This window comes from Oncorhynchus mykiss, chromosome 14 (assembly GCF_057628025.1).
Source record: "Oncorhynchus mykiss isolate SJ-2025 chromosome 14, ASM5762802v1, whole genome shotgun sequence".
Taxonomy (NCBI): domain Eukaryota; kingdom Metazoa; phylum Chordata; class Actinopteri; order Salmoniformes; family Salmonidae; genus Oncorhynchus; species Oncorhynchus mykiss.
This window is the reverse complement of record NC_143035.1, coordinates 23,943,019-23,963,461: the sequence shown is the minus strand read 5'-3', so window position 1 is coordinate 23,963,461 and position 20,443 is coordinate 23,943,019. Positions and strand designations below refer to the sequence as shown.

At 42.7% G+C, this 20,443-nt stretch overlaps 1 protein-coding gene across 5 annotated transcripts in view; it reads left to right on the top strand.

Moving 5' to 3' along the window:
- Positions 1-20,443, top strand: part of atp8a1 (ATPase phospholipid transporting 8A1) — a 189,401-nt gene that overhangs the window by 116,432 nt on the left and 52,526 nt on the right. For all 5 annotated transcript variants that reach the window (XM_021561543.3, XM_021561541.3, XM_090198605.1 and 2 more), the window contains 6 exons: positions 5,335-5,440; positions 9,950-10,032; positions 13,121-13,170; positions 14,954-15,023; positions 17,654-17,738; positions 18,065-18,204. In XM_021561543.3, coding sequence (XP_021417218.2) covers positions 5,335-5,440; positions 9,950-10,032; positions 13,121-13,170; positions 14,954-15,023; positions 17,654-17,738; positions 18,065-18,204 — 534 coding nt within the window. The remainder of the gene's footprint in view (positions 1-5,334; positions 5,441-9,949; positions 10,033-13,120; positions 13,171-14,953; positions 15,024-17,653; positions 17,739-18,064; positions 18,205-20,443) is intronic.

Sequence of the window (20,443 nt, the reverse complement as noted above, 5' to 3'; positions counted from 1 at the left end):
TGCCATGCTGGACAAGCTAGATAAACTAGTAATATTATCAACCATGTGTAGTTAACTAGTGATTGTTAAGATTAATTGTTTTTTATAAGAAACATTTAATGCTAGCTAGCACCTTATCTTGGCTCCTTGCTGCACTTGCATAACAGGTAGTCAGCCCGCCACGCATTCTCCTCGTGGAGTGCAATGTAATCAGCCATGATCGGTGTCCAAAAATACAGATTACAGATTGATATGAAAACTTGAAATCAGCCCTATTTAATCGGTCACCTCTAACTAATACATCGGAAATGTATATTCTGCTCTGCTGTTAACACTACCATATTCGAGAGAGCACAGGGCCAGCTACAGTACTGTGCCCCTTGAGGTCGTTTTGGGTTTAAGTGCCTCAACATTAGTAGATTTGACCTGTGCTAAAGCTGCTAAAACGGCTGATAGCCTTACCGTAGCACCTCTTCCATGCACTACATTCAAACACTTCCTCCTTTGCCCGTCTGTGTTTGGCTTACTGTACTCGGAGGTCACATTTTAAACACAATGAATCCCAGCCATTGACAACAGTTTAACTCAGCCCCTGGCTGTTTGTGGGAAACCCTGTGGATACAGCAGCAAGTGGTCGCAGGGGTACCTACATTTTTTTTTTGTTTAATTACTCTGGTGCTTTTCAAATTCTCGAGTCATGTTTTCAGGCCGTGGAGTAGTCTGTCTAGCTGTCCCAAATGGCACCCTATTCCCTATATTAGTGAGAGGGGGGTGGGGGGAATCGATATAGTTACATATCGGTATATTATTTTTTACAATATATCGTGTAGTTTTGACTATCACAATATTTTTGCGCTAGTTGGCTTTACCTGCACCAAAACTCCAGAATCTTTCCTTCATAGCTTGTTTTCCATCTTAAAAAAAAATAGGAAGCCAACTTTTATTTCCCTGACTGATCAAAATGAGTTAGGGCTCTCTTGTTCCTCTGCAGCAGACACATGGTGAGCAATATGTTTGAATCACAATATCCAATCGCAATACATTGGTGCTGATACGATATATGTATTGCGATTCTCAAAGTATGATATTGTATCTTGAGGTCCCTGGCAATTCCCAGCCCTTCCCTTTATAGTGCAACCTATGGGCTCTGGTCAAAAGTAGTGCACTATAAAGGGGATATAGGGTGCTATTTGGGATGCAGGCTGTGTCTGGTTGGTTTGCTTAGTGCTCTGAGATAAAAGGCATGGAGATGGAGGCAGAATCCCTTTACACGACTTCCTGCAAGTCCCGCTAAACTTCCAGCATCGGTCACGTCCGAAGCAATGAGTATCTGTCACTGGCACCATGACACAGATTAGGCTACAAAGGTGCCCACAGGGGGCCATGGGCCGAGCCAGTAGTGTCGCGTCGGTCCTATTAGCTGTCACATCTAATCAGAACATTGGAGCTGTCTGTAGTGGCCTCTCTGTCCTCTTAGGTGACCATCACCCTGTTCTGCCATAAACACATGCGCACACACACACACACATACACCCCTTCTGCAGCGATCCCTACCTGTCACCCAAACCAGATTTAGCATTCTGCTGTGACGGAGCGGCCAAACAGCCACCTGGTCTGTAAAAATCTCTGTGTACTCTCATTTGGAAGAAGGCCTTTGATTTTTCTCCAGCTTTATTCTTTTATCGCTCCTCTGTTCCCCGCCTGGCGATATCTCTTCAAAGAGCTTGCATCACAGACACGAGGACAATAATGACAAAAGCAGCAGTAATCAAATGCGTGAAGTGTTTGTTTTTTTATAGGCAAATCCTTTGAGTTTTCATATGATAGAGAAGTTCTTGGTACAAATGAGGGGTAGCTGAAATACAGATTGTCAGAACAAGAAGTACATAAGTGGAGGCTTTCATTTTTTATGATTTTATATGTACGCTATTCAGAGAGCTGAAGCTAACACACCGTTTTCCTTCAGAAAATATCATCCTTTATGGTTTTCAAGTTTTGTCACATGCACAATTAACAGTGAAATGCTTAACTTACATAATCAATATCAAAATAGTATAACTAATATAAATATTTGTTTGTGTATATATACAGTACCAGTCAAAAGTTTGGACACCAACTCATTCCAGGGTTTTTCTTTCTTTTTACTATGTTCTACATTGTAGAATAATAGTGAATACATCAAAACTATGAAATAACACACAGAATCATGTAGTAACCAAAACAAGTGTTAAACAAAAAAAAAAAAAAAGTATATTTGAGATTCTTCAAAGTACCTATCCTTTGCCTTAAAGACAGCTTTGCACACTTTTGCCATTCTCTCATCCAGCCCAAATAAATGCTTCAGAGTTCAAGTAACAGACACATCTCAACATCAACTGTTCAGAGGAGACTGCGTAAATCGGGCTTCATGGTCAAATTGCTGAAAAGAAACCACTACAAAAGGACACCAATAAGAAGAAGAGATTTGCTTGGGCCTAGAAACATGAGCAATGGACATTAGACCAGTAGAAATCTGTCCTTTGGTCTGAGTCCAAATTTGAGATTTTTGGTTCAACCGCCTTATCTTTGTGAGACGCGAAGTCGGTAAACAGTTGATCTCCATATGTGTGGTGCCCACCATGAAGCATGGAGGAGGAGGTGTGGGGATGCTTTGCTGGTGACACTGTCAGTGATTTATTTAGAATTCACGGCACACTTAACCAGCATAGCTACCACAGCATTCTGCAGCGATACGCAATCCCCTCTGGTTTGTGCTTAGTGGGACTATTATTTGTTTTTCAACAGGACAATGACCCAACACACCTCCAGGCTGTTTTAAGGGCTATTTGACCAAGAAGGAGAGTGAAGGAGTGTTGCATCAGATGACCTGGCCTCCAGTCACCCGACCTCAACCCAATTGAGAGAGTTTGGGATAAGTGGGACCGCAGAGTGAAGAAAAAGCAGCCATCAAGTGCTCAGCATATTTGGATACTCCTTCAAGACTGTTGGAGAAGCATTCCAGGTGAAGCTTGTTGAGAGAATGCCAAGTGTGCAAAGTTGTCAATGCGAAGGGTGGTTATGTTGAATCTCAAATAAAATATATTTTGATATGTTTTAAGACTTGCATACTACATGATTCTGTTTCATTTCATTGTTTTTGTCTTAGCTATAATTCTACAATGTAGAAAATAGTACAAATTTATAAAAACCCTTGAATGAGCAGGTGTGTCCGAACTTTTGATACGTGTGTGTGTGTGTGTGTGTGTGTGTGTGTGTGTGTGTGCGCGCAGTGAATTCGGAAAGTATTCAAATCCCTTTTTCCACATTTTGTTACTTTACAGCCTTATTATAAAATGGATTATCAATCTACACAATACCCCATAATGACAAAGCAAAAAACAAAGTTTTTTTATTTTCTTCAAATGTATGAAAAATAAAAAACGATACCTTATTTACATAAGTATTCAGACCCTTTGCTATGAGACTTGAAATTGAGCTCAGGTACATCCTGTGTCCATTGATCATCCTTGATGTTTCTACAACCCGGAGTATACCTGTGGTAAATTCAATTGATTGGACATGATTTGGAAAGGTACACACCTGTCTGTATAAGGTCCCACAGTTGACAGTCAGAGAAAAAAACAATCCGTGACGTCGAAAGAATTGTCCGTAGAGCTCCGAGACAGGAGTGTGTCGAGGCACAGATCTGGGGAGGGAGTCTCTGTATGTCATTGAGTTGCCCAGCTAGAACCCGGACTTGAACCTGATTGAACATCTCTGGAGAGACCTGAAAGTAGATGTTCAGCAACCTAACAGAGCTTGAGAGGATCTGCAGAGAAGAATTGGATAAACTTCCCAAAGAAAGGTGTGCCAAGCTTGTAGCGTCAACTGTTTTTGCTTTGTTATTATTGTGTGTTGACTGATGATTGAAAAACATGTTTTAAATTCATTTTAGAATAAGCCTGTAGCATAACATAAAATGTGGAAAAAGTTGAGGGGTCTGAATACTTTCTGAATATACTGTGTATATAAAATAAAAGAACCCGTAGTAAGCTATATACAGGGTACGTACCAATACCTTTTTATATTCTGAATATGTACAGTATACTCTACTGGAAGCCAGTAAACTAACCACACCCCATGCTGTTGACTAACCTACCCTACTGCAGATCCACGCTGTTGACTAACACTACCATACTGTAGATCCATGCCTTTGACTAAATACACCCTACTATAAATCCATGCTGTTGACTAACTACACCCTACTGCAGATCCATGCTGTTGACTAACCTACCCTACTGCAGATCCACGCTGTTGACTAACTCTACCATACTGTAGATCCATGCCTTTGACTAAATACACCCTACTATAAATCCATGCTGTTGACTAAATACATCCTACTATAAATCCATGCTGTTGACTAACTACACCCTACTGCAGATCCATGCTGTTGACTAACTACACCCTACTGCAGATCCATGCTGTTGACTAACTACACCCTACTGCAGATCCATGCTGTTGACTAACTACACCCTACTGTAGATCCATGCTGTTGTTTTGGGGTTTTGTTGTCATTCTTGGCTGAGGTCACTGACACCGGGCTGGTGTTCATTCAATCTCAGCCCAGATCGGAGCCTCAGTAGCATCAACCAGCTCCAGTAGCAACAATCAGCGCTCCAGCTCCACCACTCTCTCTGCCTTAACCCTGGCTGCATACCAAATGGCACCCTATTCCTGTTGTAAGTAGTGCTCTATGTAAGGAATAGGGTGTGATTTGGCTCTGTCCCGTGTAGCTCAGTTGGTAGAGCATGGTGCTTGCAATGCCAGGGTTGTGGGTTTGATTCCCACGGGGACCAGTACGGGAAAAAAGTATGTAAATATAGGCACTCACTACTGTAAGGCGCTCTGGATAAGAGTGTCTACTAAATGACTAACGTGACAAGTATGCACATTTGGGATGCAGCCCTACTCCTAACCCAGCACTGTCTAACATCTCATGAACTCAACGTAAGCTACTACATATGCTCTTGAAGGAACAGAAGATATGACAAAGCAGTCTTGTGGACTTAATGTTTATACTTGTCATTATTGCCTGGGACCGACAAGTCCTTTGAGGGTAGAGTTATTCCCATAAAGAAATTACAGATATAGGCAAGAGAGATTTCCAGTGTCTTATTCAGTTTGATCATCAGTCGGTCAATATAGGCTATTATTTGCAGGTGTCTTGTCATCATTTTCCAGTGGTAATTGGTCATGCTCTCTAATGATGTCTCCTCACTCTCGCTCGCTTCCTCCCCTTTCTCATTCTCCCTGTTCCCCTCACTCTCCCTCCCTGCCTCTTTCACTCTCTTCCCCTCCCTCCCTGTCCCTCTGCAGCCCACTGCTCCTGTCATCCTGGACTTCATGACCATGTTGGCAATCTGTCACACGGCTGTCCCCGAGCGCACCGACGATACGATCGTCTACCAGGCTGCCTCACCAGGTACAGCCCACCAGTCCTGACCTCACAGCACTGCACTGTAAAAGTCTTACAACCGCTCTTAATAGCCTTTTAACAGCCTTATGATAGCTTGAAATGCCAGGTCAGTCACCAAACGTCCGTCAGTCAATCTACCAATCAAATATAAGAATACAGAAGCAAAGGATCTCCAGTTGACGTTGAATAAATGGCTGTCTCTAGGCGACCACTTATATTGTCATGCCTCAGTTTCCTGTGTTCCTAAGTCTCATTGTTTGCAAAGCCCCTCAAACCTCAGTATCGTCTGCAGACATATGACAACACCATCACATTGATATCAACTAATGACATCAATACCTTATTGAAGATGGGAGTGACACAAACTAGGATGTGACCAGTATACAAAAGACAGCAATTTCGTTGTGCAGGAAATCAAATCAAATCAAATTTTATTTGTCACATACACATGGTTAGCAGATGTTAATGCGAGTGTAGCGAAATGCTTGTGCTTCTAGTTCCGACAATGCAGTAATAACAAGTAATCTAACTAACAATTCCAAAACTACTGTCTTGTACACAGTGTAAGGGGATAAAGAATATGTACATAAGGATATATGAATGAGTGATGGTACAGAGCAGTATAGGCAAGATACAGTAGATGGTATCGGGTACAGTATGTACAAATGAGATGAGTATGTAAACAAAGTGGCATAGTATAGTATAAAGTGGCTAGTGATACATGTATTACATAAGGATACCGTCGATGATATAGAGTACAGTATATACGTATGCATATGAGATGAATAATGTAGGGTAAGTAACATTTATATAAGGTAGCATTGTTTAAAGTGGCTAGTGATATATTTACATCATTTCCCATCAATTCCCATTATTAAAGTGGCTGGAGTTGAGTCAGTGTCAGTGTGTTGGCAGCAGCCACTCAGTGTTAGTGGTGGCTGTTTAACAGTCTGATGGCCTTGAGATAGAAGCTGTTTTTCAGTCTCTCGGTCCCAGCTTTGATGCACCTGTACTGACCTCGCCTTCTGGATGATAGCGGGGTGAACAGGCAGTGGCTCGGGTGGTTGATGTCCTTGATGATCTTTATGGCCTTCCTGTGACATCGGGTGGTGTAGGTGTCCTGGAGGGCAGGTAGTTTGCCCCCGGTGATGCGTTGTGCAGACCTCACTACCCTCTGGAGAGCCTTACGGTTGAGGGCGGTGCAGTTGCCATACCAGGCGGTGATACAGCCCGCCAGGATGCTCTCGATTGTGCATCTGTAGAAGTTTGTGAGTGCTTTTGGTGACAAGCCGAATTTCTTCAGCCTCCTGAGGTTGAAGAGGCGCTGCTGCGCCTTCTTCACGATGCTGTCTGTGTGAGTGGACCAATTCAGTTTGTCTGTGATGTGTATGCCGAGGAACTTAAAACTTGCTACCCTCTCCACTACTGTTCCATCGATGTGGATAGGGGGGTGTTCCCTCTGCTGTTTCCTGAAGTCCACAATCATCTCCTTAGTTTTGTTGACGTTGAGTGTGAGGTTGTTTTCCTGACACCACACTCCGAGGGCCCTCACCTCCTCCCTGTAGGCCGTCTCATCGTTGTTGGTAATCAAGCCTACCACTGTTGTGTCGTCCGCAAACTTGATGATTGAGTTGGAGGCGTGCGTGGCCACGCAGTCGTGGGTGAACAGGGAGTACAGGAGAGGGCTCAGAACGCAACCTTGTGGGGCCCCAGTGTTGAGGATCAGCGGGGAGGAGATGTTGTTGCCTACCCTCACCACCTGGGGGCGGCCCGTCAGGAAGTCCAGTACCCAGTTGCACAGGGCGGGGTCGAGACCCAGGGTCTCGAGCTTGATGACGAGCTTGGAGGGTACTATGGTGTTGAATGCCGAGCTGTAGTCGATGAACAGCATTCTCACATAGGTATTCCTCTTGTCCAGATGGGTTAGGGCAGTGTGCAGTGTGGTTGAGATTGCATCGTCTGTGGACCTATTTGGGCGGTAAGCAAATTGGAGTGGGTCTAGGGTGTCAGGTAGGGTGGAGGTGATATGGTCCTTGACTAGTCTCTCAAAGCACTTCATGATGACGGATGTGAGTGCTACGGGGCGGTAGTCATTTAGCTCAGTTACCTTAGCTTTCTTGGGAACAGGAACAATGGTGGCCCTCTTGAAGCATGTGGGAACAGCAGACTGGTATAGGGATTGATTGAATATGTCCGTAAACACACCGGCCAGCTGGTCTGCGCATGCTCTGAGGGCGCGGCTGGGGATGCCATCTGGGCCTGCAGCCTTGCGAGGGTTAACACGTTTAAATGTCTTACTCACCTCGGCTGCAGTGAAGGAGAGACCGCATGTTTTCGTTGCAGGCCGTGTCAGTGGCACTGTATTGTCCTCAAAGCGGGCAAAAAAGTGATTTAGTCTGCCTGGGAGCAAGACATCCTGGTCCGTGACTGGGCTGGGTTTCTTCCTGTAGTCCGTGATTGACTGTAGACCCTGCCACATGCCTCTTGTGTCTGAGCCGTTGAATTGAGATTCTACTTTGTCTCTGTACTGGCGCTTAGCTTGTTTGATAGCCTTGCGGAGGGAATAGCTGCACTGTTTGTATTCGGTCATGTTACCAGACACCTTGCCCTGATTAAAAGCAGTGGTTCGCGCTTTCAGTTTCACACGAATGCTGCCATCAATCCACGGTTTCTGGTTAGGGAATGTTTTAATCGTTGCTATGGGAACGACATCTTCAACGCACGTTCTAATGAACTCGCACACCGAATCAGCGTATTCGTCAATGTTGTTATCTGACGCAATACGAAACATCTCCCAGTCCACGTGATGGAAGCAGTCTTGGAGTGTGGAGTCAGCTTGGTCGGACCAGCGTTGGACAGACCTCAGCGTGGGAGCCTCTTGTTTTAGTTTCTGTCTGTAGGCAGGGATCAACAAAATGGAGTCGCGGTCAGCTTTTCCGAAAGGGGGGCGGGGCAGGGCCTTATATGCGTCGCGGAAGTTAGAGTAACAATGGTCCAAGGTCTTTCCTCCCCTGGTTGCGCAATCGATATGCTGATAAAATTTGGGGAGTCTTGTTTTCAGATTAGCCTTGTTAAAATCCCCAGCTACAATGAATGCAGCCTCCGGATAAATTGTTTCCAGTTTGCAGAGAGTTAAATAAAGTTCGTTCAGAGCCATCGATGTGTCTGCTTGGGGGGGGATATATACGGCTGTGATTATAATCGAAGAGAATTCTCTTGGTAGATAATGCGGTCTACATTTGATTGTGAGGAATTCTAAATCAGGTGAACAGAAGGATTTGAGTTCCTGTATGTTTCTTTCATCGCACCATGTCACGTTAGTCATAAGGCATACGCCCCCGCCCCCCCCTGGAACAGACATCTGAACAATACAAAAGGATGCACATTAACCCTGAGTATTCTCTATTATATTATACAAGGCCAATCTGACTTTATATGCTTTGAGCCAACAAGACTAGGTGTTTTGTAGTGGTAGAGAGCAGGGTCGTGTTCAATAGGCACCAAGGCTAGATGTTTTGAAGTGGTTCAATAGGCACCAAACGGAAGAAAACGGACCAAAATATTTAGGCACTACCTTGACCGGTCCCATAAGAACCGCTTATTTTTGTGTTCTGTTGCAACGTTACACACTCATGAACACGACCCAGGGAAATACAAGGTCCTCTGAAGCAGCATCCTCATTTGATCTGCCAGGGTTGTCTCCCCCACCCCCCCTCTAAGTGGAGCTTGTTCATTTGAAATATTTAAAGTGGCGCTTACCTCAGTGAATCTGCAGAACCTATCCACTTTTCATAATTAAGAGTACATTCTCCACTCTGGCCTTGTTTCCTTGTGATCCAGACAAAAAGAGGAGATGTGATGAATGGATAGAATGTCACTATTTTATTTAACCTTTATTTTGACAGGGAAGCCATTGAGACCAAAGTCTCTTTTCCAAATGCGCCCTGTATAATACAATATAAAATAGTGTGTGTGTGTGCACGCGCAGTTTGGACACACCTACTAATTTCAAGGGTTTTCTTTATTTTTACTATTTTCTACATTGTAGAATAATAGTAAAGACATCAAAGCTATGAAATGACACATGGAATCATGTAGTAACCAAATAAGTGTTAAACAAATCTAAATATATTTTATATTTGAGGTTCTTCAAAGTAGCCACCATTTGCCTTGACAGCTTTGCACAGTCTTGGCATTCGGTTTTTGCTATGTCATTATGGCTGATTTGTGTGTAGATTGATGAGGGGAAAAAATAATTGAATCCGTTTTAGGATTAGGCTTTAACGTAACACTGTGGAAAAAGGGAAGCGTTCTAAATACTTTCCGTATGTACAAAGTGGTTGTAGCACTCATTTATAAACAACTGTATGAACATTTTTGCGGTCTAGAACAAAATTCTTAGTGCTTAGTTAGACCCCAACTGTCTTGGTCAGCTCATGTCTCTGATACTTGTGTTACTGTTCTGGTGCACCTCTCATCTCCAACCCTAACTTGGGCTCTCCTCTGGTTATACAGACGAAGGGGCTCTGGTGAGGGCAGCAGCGAACCTGGGCTTTGTGTTCTCCGGTAGAACCCCAGACAGTGTCATCATTCAAGCGGTAAGTAGATGCAGCAGAATACATATAAATATAATTCTTATTCTAGTGATTCTATTTCTATGGTATAAACAAAATAAAGTCTGATAATGAAAATGAACAGTGCTATTGTGCCTTTCACTGCTGTTCTGTAGCTCTTAAAGCTCTATACATTGTAAGGTGGTAACTCACCCATCTACAGTACCACTTGTGTGCAAACGTTTTGAGGTAGGCCTGCCAAACATTGCCCAGTACTGAAAGGCTACGGTCATTGTGTGCAGAGCGTTCTAGTAATGGTGCTCTGATTGTTCGGCCTGTTTTAACAATGAAAAGGCAACATTGTTCTATGTGACATTGCTACATAACCTACAAGGATAGACCATTACATTTGACATTTTAGTAAAACAACAGTTTCATGACGCTGTGCCCCATTTAAAAAATAATACAAATAAATAAAAAAGCATCATTAGCCTATTCACGTTTCACACGTTTACCTTGTTCTTACTGTCCAGTCAAACACTCCATGTAAAGTGGGAGATTCTAATCAATGCAAAATGGAATTCAAATGAAGGAATTAAGTTGGCTTAATGAGGAGTAGGCTACAATGATCAACCAACAGGTAGGCTGTTGTTTCATATAAATGGATTTGTTGTAGACCAGTGTGGGGAATGCAGCAAAATAGTTAGACTTGCTACTTAAGCTAACTAGCTGGCTACTGTAGCTTGCTAGCTTCTTTACAACGATTTGATGCAGTCAAGACTGGCCCTAGCAGGTGGTATGATAAATAGGCCAGTCAAGTTCTTCCACAACGATCTCGAGAAACCATTTCTGTATGAACCTCGCTTTGTGCATGGGGGATTTTTCATGCTGAAACAGGAAAGGACCTTCCCCAAACTGTTGCCACAAAGTTGGAAGCACCAAATCGTCTAGAATATCATTGTATGATGTAGCGCTAAGATTTCCCTTCACTGAAGCTAAGGGGCCTAGCCTGAACCATGAAAAAACCCACAGGCCATTATTCCTCCTCCACCAAACTTTACAGTTGACACTCTGCATTGGGAAGGTAGCCTTCTCCTGGCATCCGCAAACACGGATTAAGAGAACGCATTTCTACTGCTCCAATGGCGGCGAGCTTTACACAACCCCAGCCGATGCTTGGCATTGCGCGTGGTGATCTTAGGCTTGTGTGCAGCTGCTTGGCCATGGAGATGTATCTCATGAAGCTCCCGAAGAACAGTTCTTGTGCTGATGTTGCTTCCAGAGGCAGTTTGGAACTCGGTAGTGAGTTTTGCAACCGAGGACAGACTATTTTTACATGCTTCGCGCTTCAGCACTCGGTGGTCCCGTTCTGTGAGCTTGTGTGGCCTACCACTTCGCGGCTGAGTCATTGTTGCTCCTAGACGTTTCCTCATTACAATAACAGCACTTAAAGTTGACCGGGGCAGCTCTAGCAGGGTAGAAATGTGCCGAACTGACTTATTGGAAAGGTGACATCCTATGACGGTGCCATGTTAAAGGTCAGTAAGACCATTCTACTGCCAATGTTTGTCTATGGAGATTGCGTGGCTGTGTGCCAAAATTATATACACCTGTACGCAACGGGTGTGGCTGAAATAGCTGAATTTGAATTTTGTTTATATATAGTGTATATTATTATTATTATTATTATTATTATTACTATTCGAATAGTGAAATCATTTAAAATGCCCATCCCTGGTAGAAATAGCATTGCAAAATGTTTCAAAGGAGAAATAGCTCGGCATCCCGTATACAACACAATAATTAGGCTTATTTTTCTTCACTATACACTGGGAATGAAAGCCTTTGTTTAGCCACCACAGGGACAGACGCTGTGCTTTTTGTGTAAACACAGAACACCTCTATTGTCCCTCAGAGCTCAGACGAGTGCTCTCTCTCACTGTAAAATATCATCAAGGAGCTTGTCGCTATGACAATCACTCGGCACTTTGAGGCCTCTGTCTGATTAAATGTCTTGAGGCTTCATCTCAACATTTGGCACTCTATTCACTTTATAGTGCACTGCTTTTGACCATACCCTTATGGGTCCTGGTCAAAAACAGTGCACTATAAAGGGAAATGAGTGCCATTTGGGATGCATGCTTTGTGAGAGACGGGAAATACTTGAGGGTCGGACCAATGTACGGTGGAGCAGACCTGGGTTCAAGTAGGATTTGTTTTCTTTCAAGTACTTACGATGCATTCTTTTTTGTCCATTTACAAATCAAATCAAATTTGTACCATAAAATGCTTACTTACAAGCCCTTTTAACCAACAATGTAGTTAAGAAAATATTTACTAAATAAACTAAAGTAAAACAATAAAATAACAGTAATGAGGCTTTATACAGTTATATACATGGAAATGTATTTTGTGAGATCAGCATAAAAATTACACAATCAATGCACTTTAATACAAAGAATGCAATACATAGAGCCCTGCTTTGAGCGTTTGACTGCTCCTGCCTGGAGTGACAGATGGGTGGCGTTTGTACTTCTGTGACCATTGCATTGGCAAGTTCAATCAAACTTGGGTAAAGTTTATTTGGAGGGGGAAAAAATGATTATCCTACTATTTGGATCCAGGTCCTTTCATGTAGCTAGAGCACAGGCCCTGTCATGGAAAATAACGACTCTTCTAAATTACTTAATTAGATTACGGGTACGCGATTACGTCTGTGAACGCGTCCCTCTCTAACCTAAGGGCACTTTGTTTCCTGTAATTGGCTAACCTGATGATTGCACTTAGGGAGGAGGTTGGCCGGCACGGAAGCCTAAGCCCTCTTCAAATTTTTCTCCAGAGTACGACATTTCCAAGACATTTGTCTAGGTCCTCAACTTTTATTAGGCCTGCGAAAGCCCCTTGACGCACATGTAATCATCGGCAATTGTACCTGGTGGTCTTGACAATTTATAACATCTGAGCTGGGCGGACTGTCTGAGCACAATTTAGTTCAATTAAGATTAGACAAGGGTCAAAAATGTAGCGTTGGGTTACTTTCATAGTGAAAAGTGATAAAAGAAGGCTAGTTTAGAGTCAATGACTTAACGTGCAATGACTAACTTACTGTCTCTGTCTGTTGTTTTGTTTTCAGCTTAGAGCTGAGGAGAAGTATGAACTGCTCCATGTTCTAGAGTTCACCAGGTACGGCTTCATTAAAGTTCCCCCTGAATCTGATGGTTCTACTTCTAAATGAACTGCAGATGTCTTCATTTAGAGCAGGGGTGTCAAACTCATTCCACAGAGGGCCGAGTGTCTGCTGGCTTTTGGTTTTACCTTTCAATTAAGACCTCGACAACCACACGAGGGGAGTTCCTTACTAATCAGTGACCTTATTTGATCAATCAAGTACAAAGGAGGAGTGAACCTGCATGAGTTTGACACGTGTTATGGATGTTTAAACATGGTCCGGTACTGTGCCTCGGTCAAAGTGGCATGCAGGTGGTGAGGTTCCACTACAATACAGGAGGCGGACAGTGGTAATTATGACACCATGTTGGCTATGCAACAATCTTGCCACACATTTTACAGTAGACACATTTTTATGCGACCACCCTGGCATATATTCTAGATTTACTTGTTTTAATTTTGTGAATTTAGCTTAATACAAAGGTGTGATATATTTTACTTTCACAAATATTCTGTCTCTGCTAGTTACAGTAGGGGATAATGTTCTCTCTGCTGTTTACAGCAGGGGATAATAGTTATTTTTTAAATTATTATTAGCATTTAAAAATATATATATTTCCCTTTTATTTTTCCCTAACCCTACCACGCCTCACATAATTGGAGTAAATTAAGGGACAACAACACTTATGCTTCTTCTTCCAGTTTATATACATACTTTTATCAATTTTACAGACACAATGTATTTTACAATAGTTATCTTTTGTTTGTTTTTAATCCCATCCTTTAGCTAAAGTCAACCCCTCCCATCTATCTCTGTCGACCATCCAGTTTGGTTTCTATTTTGCCATATATTTTTAACTGTACTGTTTCACCAAAGTTCTGAACGTATATACATTTTACAGACACAGTATATTTTACATTAGTTATCTTGTTGTTTTTAATCCCACCTTTCAGTTCCACTCAACCCCTTCCACTCAACCCCTCCCATCTATCTCTTGAGACCATCCAGTTTTGAATTTCTATTTGCCATATATTGTTCTACAGTGATGTTTCATGAAAGTTCTGAACCTTTTTATTCTCATAGTTTCTACTGATTGTAAATTAAAGATGACAATTTTTGCTAAAAGTATTATTGATCAATTGACAATGATTTTTCAAATCACCCAGTAGTGCTATCTGTAGCGTTAGCTCCAGGTAAATATTGCACTTCTTCAAACATTCAAACATCCTCTGCTAGTTACAGGAGCTGGTCATGTTTTGTCTCTCCTAGTTACAGGAGGTGGTCATGTTTTGTCTCTCCTAGTTACAGGAGGTGGTCATGTTTTGTCTCTGCTAGTTGCAGGAGGTGGTCATGTTTTGTCTCTGCTAGTTACAGGAGGTGGTCATGTTTTGTCTCTCCTAGTTACAGGAGGTGGTCATGTTTTGTCTCTGCTAGTTGCAGGAGGTGATCATGTTTTGACTCTGCTAGTTACACGAGGTGTTCATGTTCTGACTATGCTAGTTACACGAGGTGATCATGTTCTGACTCTGCTAGTTACAGGAGGTGTTCATGTTCTGACTCTGCTAGTTACACGAGGTGATCATGTTCTGTCTCTGCTAGTTACAGGAGGTGATCATGTTCTGTCTCTGCTAGTTAAACGAGGTGTTCATGTTCTGACTCTGCTAGTTACAGGAGGTGATCATGTTCTGTCTCTGCTAGTTACAGGAGGTGATCATGTTCTGACTCTGCTAGTTACAGGAGGTGATCATGTTCTGTCGTACTGTATCTTTAACATTGTGATGATTTTCTGTCTCTCAGTACTAGGAAGAGGATGTCAGTCATCATGCGTACTCCATCTGGCAAGATCCGCCTCTACTGCAAAGGAGCTGTGAGTGTCTCTCGCCCTCTCGCTTTCTCGCTCGCCCTCTCGCTTTCTCGCTTGCTCTTTCTCTCTAGCGCTCGCTCTTTCTCTCTAGCGCTCGCTCTTTCTCTCTAGCGCTCGCTCTTTCTCTCTTGCCCGCTCTCTTGCACGCTCTCGTGCTCGCTTTCTCTTTCCCTCTCCATGGCAACACATGTGACAGACCATCATTAGCATAGCACAGCGCTGTTGTTAAATGCTTCTCTTATTGCTTCTAATTCCGACATAAACAATTCTTCCTGTAACAGACTAAAGATCTGATATCAAGATCACACATTAGACATATTATTTACTACACTGGTTCTCCTGTTTTTATTATTGATTTGCGCACACACACACACACACACACACAAAAAAAGGAAATGCCTCTCCCTTTCAAATTTCTTTAGAAAAAGTACTGCAGTTGTTTAATTGCTGTCTAACTATTGGGTGTTCGGTATAGACGTACAGTACATATATATATATTCATGAACATATTCATACAGTGAGCTCCAAAAGTGTTGAGACATTGACACATTTTTTGTTGTTTTGGTTCTATGGGAAAGTTACAGATGCACGATCAGACACACCGACCCCCCCCCCCCCCCCCCCGTCTAACTTTATCACTCATCATTATTAACGATTCATTCAGGATTATCCATAATCATGGTAGCATCCACATTAATGTAGAAGTGTTTCGAAAGTTATTCAAAAAATAACACAACATTTACCATTCATTTCTATTGGGCACAAAATAATGAAAAACACATCCAAAACAAACAGCAAATGCATCCAACAAGTTTGTAAAGTAACAAGCTTGATGTAGTCATTGAATGCTATGAACATGGGACCAAATACTAAACGTTTGACTACTTGAACACACACATACAGTACCAGTCAAAAGTTTGGACACACCCACTCATTCCAGGGTCTTTATTTTGACTATTTTCTACATTGTAGAATAATAGTGAAGACATCAAAACTATGAAATAAAACATAGGGAATCCTGTTGTTAACAAAAAATATATAAATTTTCAATTCTTCAAAGTAGCCACCCTTTTCCTTGACAGCTATGCACACTCTTGGCATTCTCTCAACCAACTTCATGAGGTAGTCACCTGGAATGGATTTCAATTAACAGGTGTGCCTTGTTGAAAGTTAATTTGTGGAATGACTTTCTTTAATGCATTTGAGCAAATCAGTTGTGTTTTGACAAGGTAGGGTTGGTATACAGAAGATAGCCCTATTTAGTAGAAGACCAAGTCCATGTTATGGCAAGACAGCTCAAATAAGCAAAGAGAAACAACAGTCTATTATTACTTTAAGACGAGGTCAGTCAATCTGGAAATTCCAAGAACTTTGAAAGTGGCTATGATGAAACTGATCCTCAGATTGCAGCCCAAATAAATATTTCACAGAGTTCAAGTAAGACACATCTCAACATCAACTGTTCAGAGGAGACTGCGTGAATCGGGCCTTAATGGTTGAATTGCTGCAAAGGAACCACTACTAAAGGACACCAATAAGAAGAGACTTGCTTGGGCCAAGAAACACGAGCAATGGACATTAGACCGGTAGAAGCCCAAATTTGAGATTTTGGGTTCTAACCGCTGTGTCTTTGAGATGCAGAGTTGGCGAACTCTGCATGTGTGGTTCCCACTGTGAAGCATGGAAGAGGAGGTGTGATGTGTGGGGGTGCTTTGCTGGTGACACCATCACTGATTTATTAAGAATACAAGGCACACTTAACCAGCATGGCTACCACAGCATTCTGCAGCAATACGCCATCCCCTCTGGTTCACACTTAGTGGGACTATCATTTGTTTTTCAACAGGACAACGACCCAAAACACACCTCCAGGCTGTGTAAGGGCTATTTGACCAAGAACGAGAGTGATGGAGTGCTGCATCAGGTTACCTGGCCTCCACAATCACCGATCTCAACCCAATTGAGATGGTTTGGGATGAGTTGGACCGCGGAGTGAAGGAAAAGCAGCCATCAAATGCTCAGGGTATGTGGGAACTCCTTCAAGACTGGAAAAGCATTCCAGGTGACTACCTCATGAAGCTGGTTGAGAGAATGCCAAGAATGTTCAAAGCTCTCATCAAGGCAAAGAGTGCCTACTTTGAAGAATCTCAAATGTAAATATATTTTTTGGTTACTACATGATTCCATATGTCTTATTTCATCATTTATGTCATCATTATTATTCTACGATGTATAAAATAATACAAATAAAGAGAAACCCTTGAATTATTATTTGTGTCAAATTTTTGGACTGGTACTGTATATGTGAATTTGTCCCAAAACTTTTGGTCCCCTAACATGGGTGGACTATGTACAAAAAGTACTGTAATTTCTAAACGGTTCGCCTGATATGGATGAAAACGCCCTCAAATTAAAACGGACCGTCTGCACTTTAACCTCAGTCATTGTATCATTTCAGATCGAAAGTGCTGAAGTACAGAGGCAAAACAACAACAAATTCACTGCCCCAATATTATTTTGGAGCTCACTGGTGTTTGGTAGCCAGTGATTTTACATGGTTGATTGTTTACATGGCAGTTATTTGCTGGCTGTCCAGGCAGTATGTGTGATGACTGACTGTGCTGTTTCAATAGGACACGGTAGTCTACGACCGTCTGGCCGACAGCTCCAGGTATAAAGAGATCACTCTGAAACACCTGGAGCAGTTTGCCACAGAGGGTGAGTGAGGGAACAGCTCCTCCTGTTTAGCTACCTAACACACATAGGACCTATTCAAACACTTCAGAAACCTTTCTTCCTTCATTGCTTTACCTCTATGAATATACTACCCCCTTGTGAGAGGTTGGCAGAATTACATCAACATATCCCCTGTGCTAAAATCAGCATATTTCTAGTTTCTGCAGTTTTTTTTATTTTTTATTGTGTAATATAAATGGAAATGCAGATTAATGTCAATCGCCATAAGTTAACACCCGCTGTGTCATTATTAGGTTATGTAGGCCTTCTGGGTTTACGTCAGGTGATGTATGTCCATTGTGTCTCAGGGCTGCGTACTCTGTGCTTTGCTGTGGCTGAGATTAGTGAGTCAATCTATCAGCAATGGTTGGAGGTGTTCCACCGTGCCTCCACCGCCCTGCAGAACCGAGCCCTCAAACTGGAGGAGAGCTATGAGCTCATCGAGAAGGTCAGTCACACTCACACACACGCATATGAACACTTGTGAATGCACCGACACACACGCATGCTTGCACACGCATTCACACCACAGCACTCCCCAACTAACCCCTATCCACCAATCACCATCTTCCCCTGTCCCCTCAATAGTCCTGTAAACCACCAGTAAACACAGGACATATTTCTTCTCTGTTTGAAGTTACTACCTCTACCACAAACTTTTCAAATAGTACTACCTTTACCTCTACAAATACCACTACCTCTACTACTAACTCTACAAATACCTCTACCACTAACTCTAAAAATACGACTACCTCTACAAATACAGCTACCACTACCTCTACCGCTACCCCACCTTCCCCAACCCACACTCAGAACCTGAGTGTGAACTCATATCAGCCAAGAGATTCCAGCGCTGAGCAATCAGCTCTGCAAACAAGATAATGACTTAGTTATTGACTTACCTGCCTGCTAGGTTCACCATAAGGACACCAACATTGCACAAGGCATCCATTTTAAACCTCTTTCCATGGGTTTGCTGAACCTAAATCAGTTGAACTGAATTCAGACCTGAATTCAGACCAACTTGAGTAATGTCGGGCCGTTGCTGAAAGCATACGTGTTGCAATCGAAATGGCACTCTATTCCCTATATAGTGCACTACGTTTGACCAGAAAGTAGTACTTTATATTGGGAATATATGGTGCCATATGGTGCACGGAAATGTATTCCAAATGGGTTTGGATGGTTCGATGCACGATATACTATGGGGCTTAATGAATGTATGGGGCAGGTTCGGTCGGCCCAGTACTGCAAAGCAACAGTCAGTTCCTCTGTGTGAAACGTGGTGTTGAAATACTATTCAAACATAGCAGTGGAGCCCTTGATCAACGAGCCTGCCAGACCTTCAGCGCTGCCCAGAACAAATGAACTCAATCACAGTGTAAACACAAAAGTTCTGAGAAAGAGGGGTGCAGGGATGAGAAGACCACTAGATGGCAGTCTGAATGAGGCTAGATTTACAGTATCTCTGAGAGAAGGGCCTTGTCCCAATAATCTGTCCTTTCTCCTGGAGGCATGGGCTATTGGCATTTTCCACCACAATTCTTATACCAGTCATCCCTTTCAAATCAGGGAAATGAACCAGTGCATACTTCATGAGGTAGGTGAGATCATTGAGATGTATATGTGGTGCTGATGTTTAGGAACTGTGACCTCACCATGTCCTTTTAGAGAAAACCAAAAGGAAAGCCCACCACCACATCACTTCTCTTTGCAGAACTCTCTTGACAAGCTACTCTGGAACAGCCACTACTTGGGCTTCAATGAAATACACACCTTATTACTGTTAGTTTATTTAGTCCATGTTCTGGTGTATGTTCAGCAGTCGTCTTGACTGAAATCTAGTTGCAGTCTTGGGTTCAGATAGGCCTACTGTTTGAAACCATTCAAATACTTTCAGCGTTCGCTCTAGCCTGCCTGCAGGGCCAGCCAGAGGGGCGGGTTTTGCGCTTTTGGGACTTTTCAAATAGTATTTGAACCAAGGTCTGTTGTTTTTATCTGGGGCTGTATGTATCCAGCGTCTGATCTAGGATCGGTTTTGCCTTGTAGATCATAATGAGATCAGAACCTCTACTCTGAGATGCTTTGTGTATATGGTTTCTGAACAGTAAAGAGGGAGAGTCACCCATATTACTGAGTCGGGTGATCAATGAAGAGAACAGCAAATGTGACGCAGACGCATTGAAATCCTAGGAAAAAGGGTCAGAGGCCAATACCTTGGACCATGACCACAATTAATGACCAGAAATTCCTGGTCCGAAAGCTCACTGACTCCCCTTTTAGTGACCTGTGTACTGCAGTCCCTGTTGACCTGAATTAAACAACTGTTCGCCCATGAACCCTGTGGCTTTTTAATCTGTTCTTGAAGGTCAACATGTTGCCATATTGCCTGTTTGCGTTTGACTTGCATGCGATTGCATTTAACCTACGTAAACGATCAACAATGTCCATGATTCACTTAACGTGTTGGTTGTCATTTAATGCACAAATTATGCTCTTATGTCGTGTCTTCCCAGCAAACACCGTAACATTATCAATGTTGAGACAATGTAACTTGGAAGTCGCAACATTAATTAACACACGCATCCCTCCCCCCGTGCATGGTTTCATATGGGTAGTGGGCTAAAGATATACTGCAGCCCGGCCTAGGTCACAGCTCTTTAGGGAGGATTGACCGTTGCACCCCC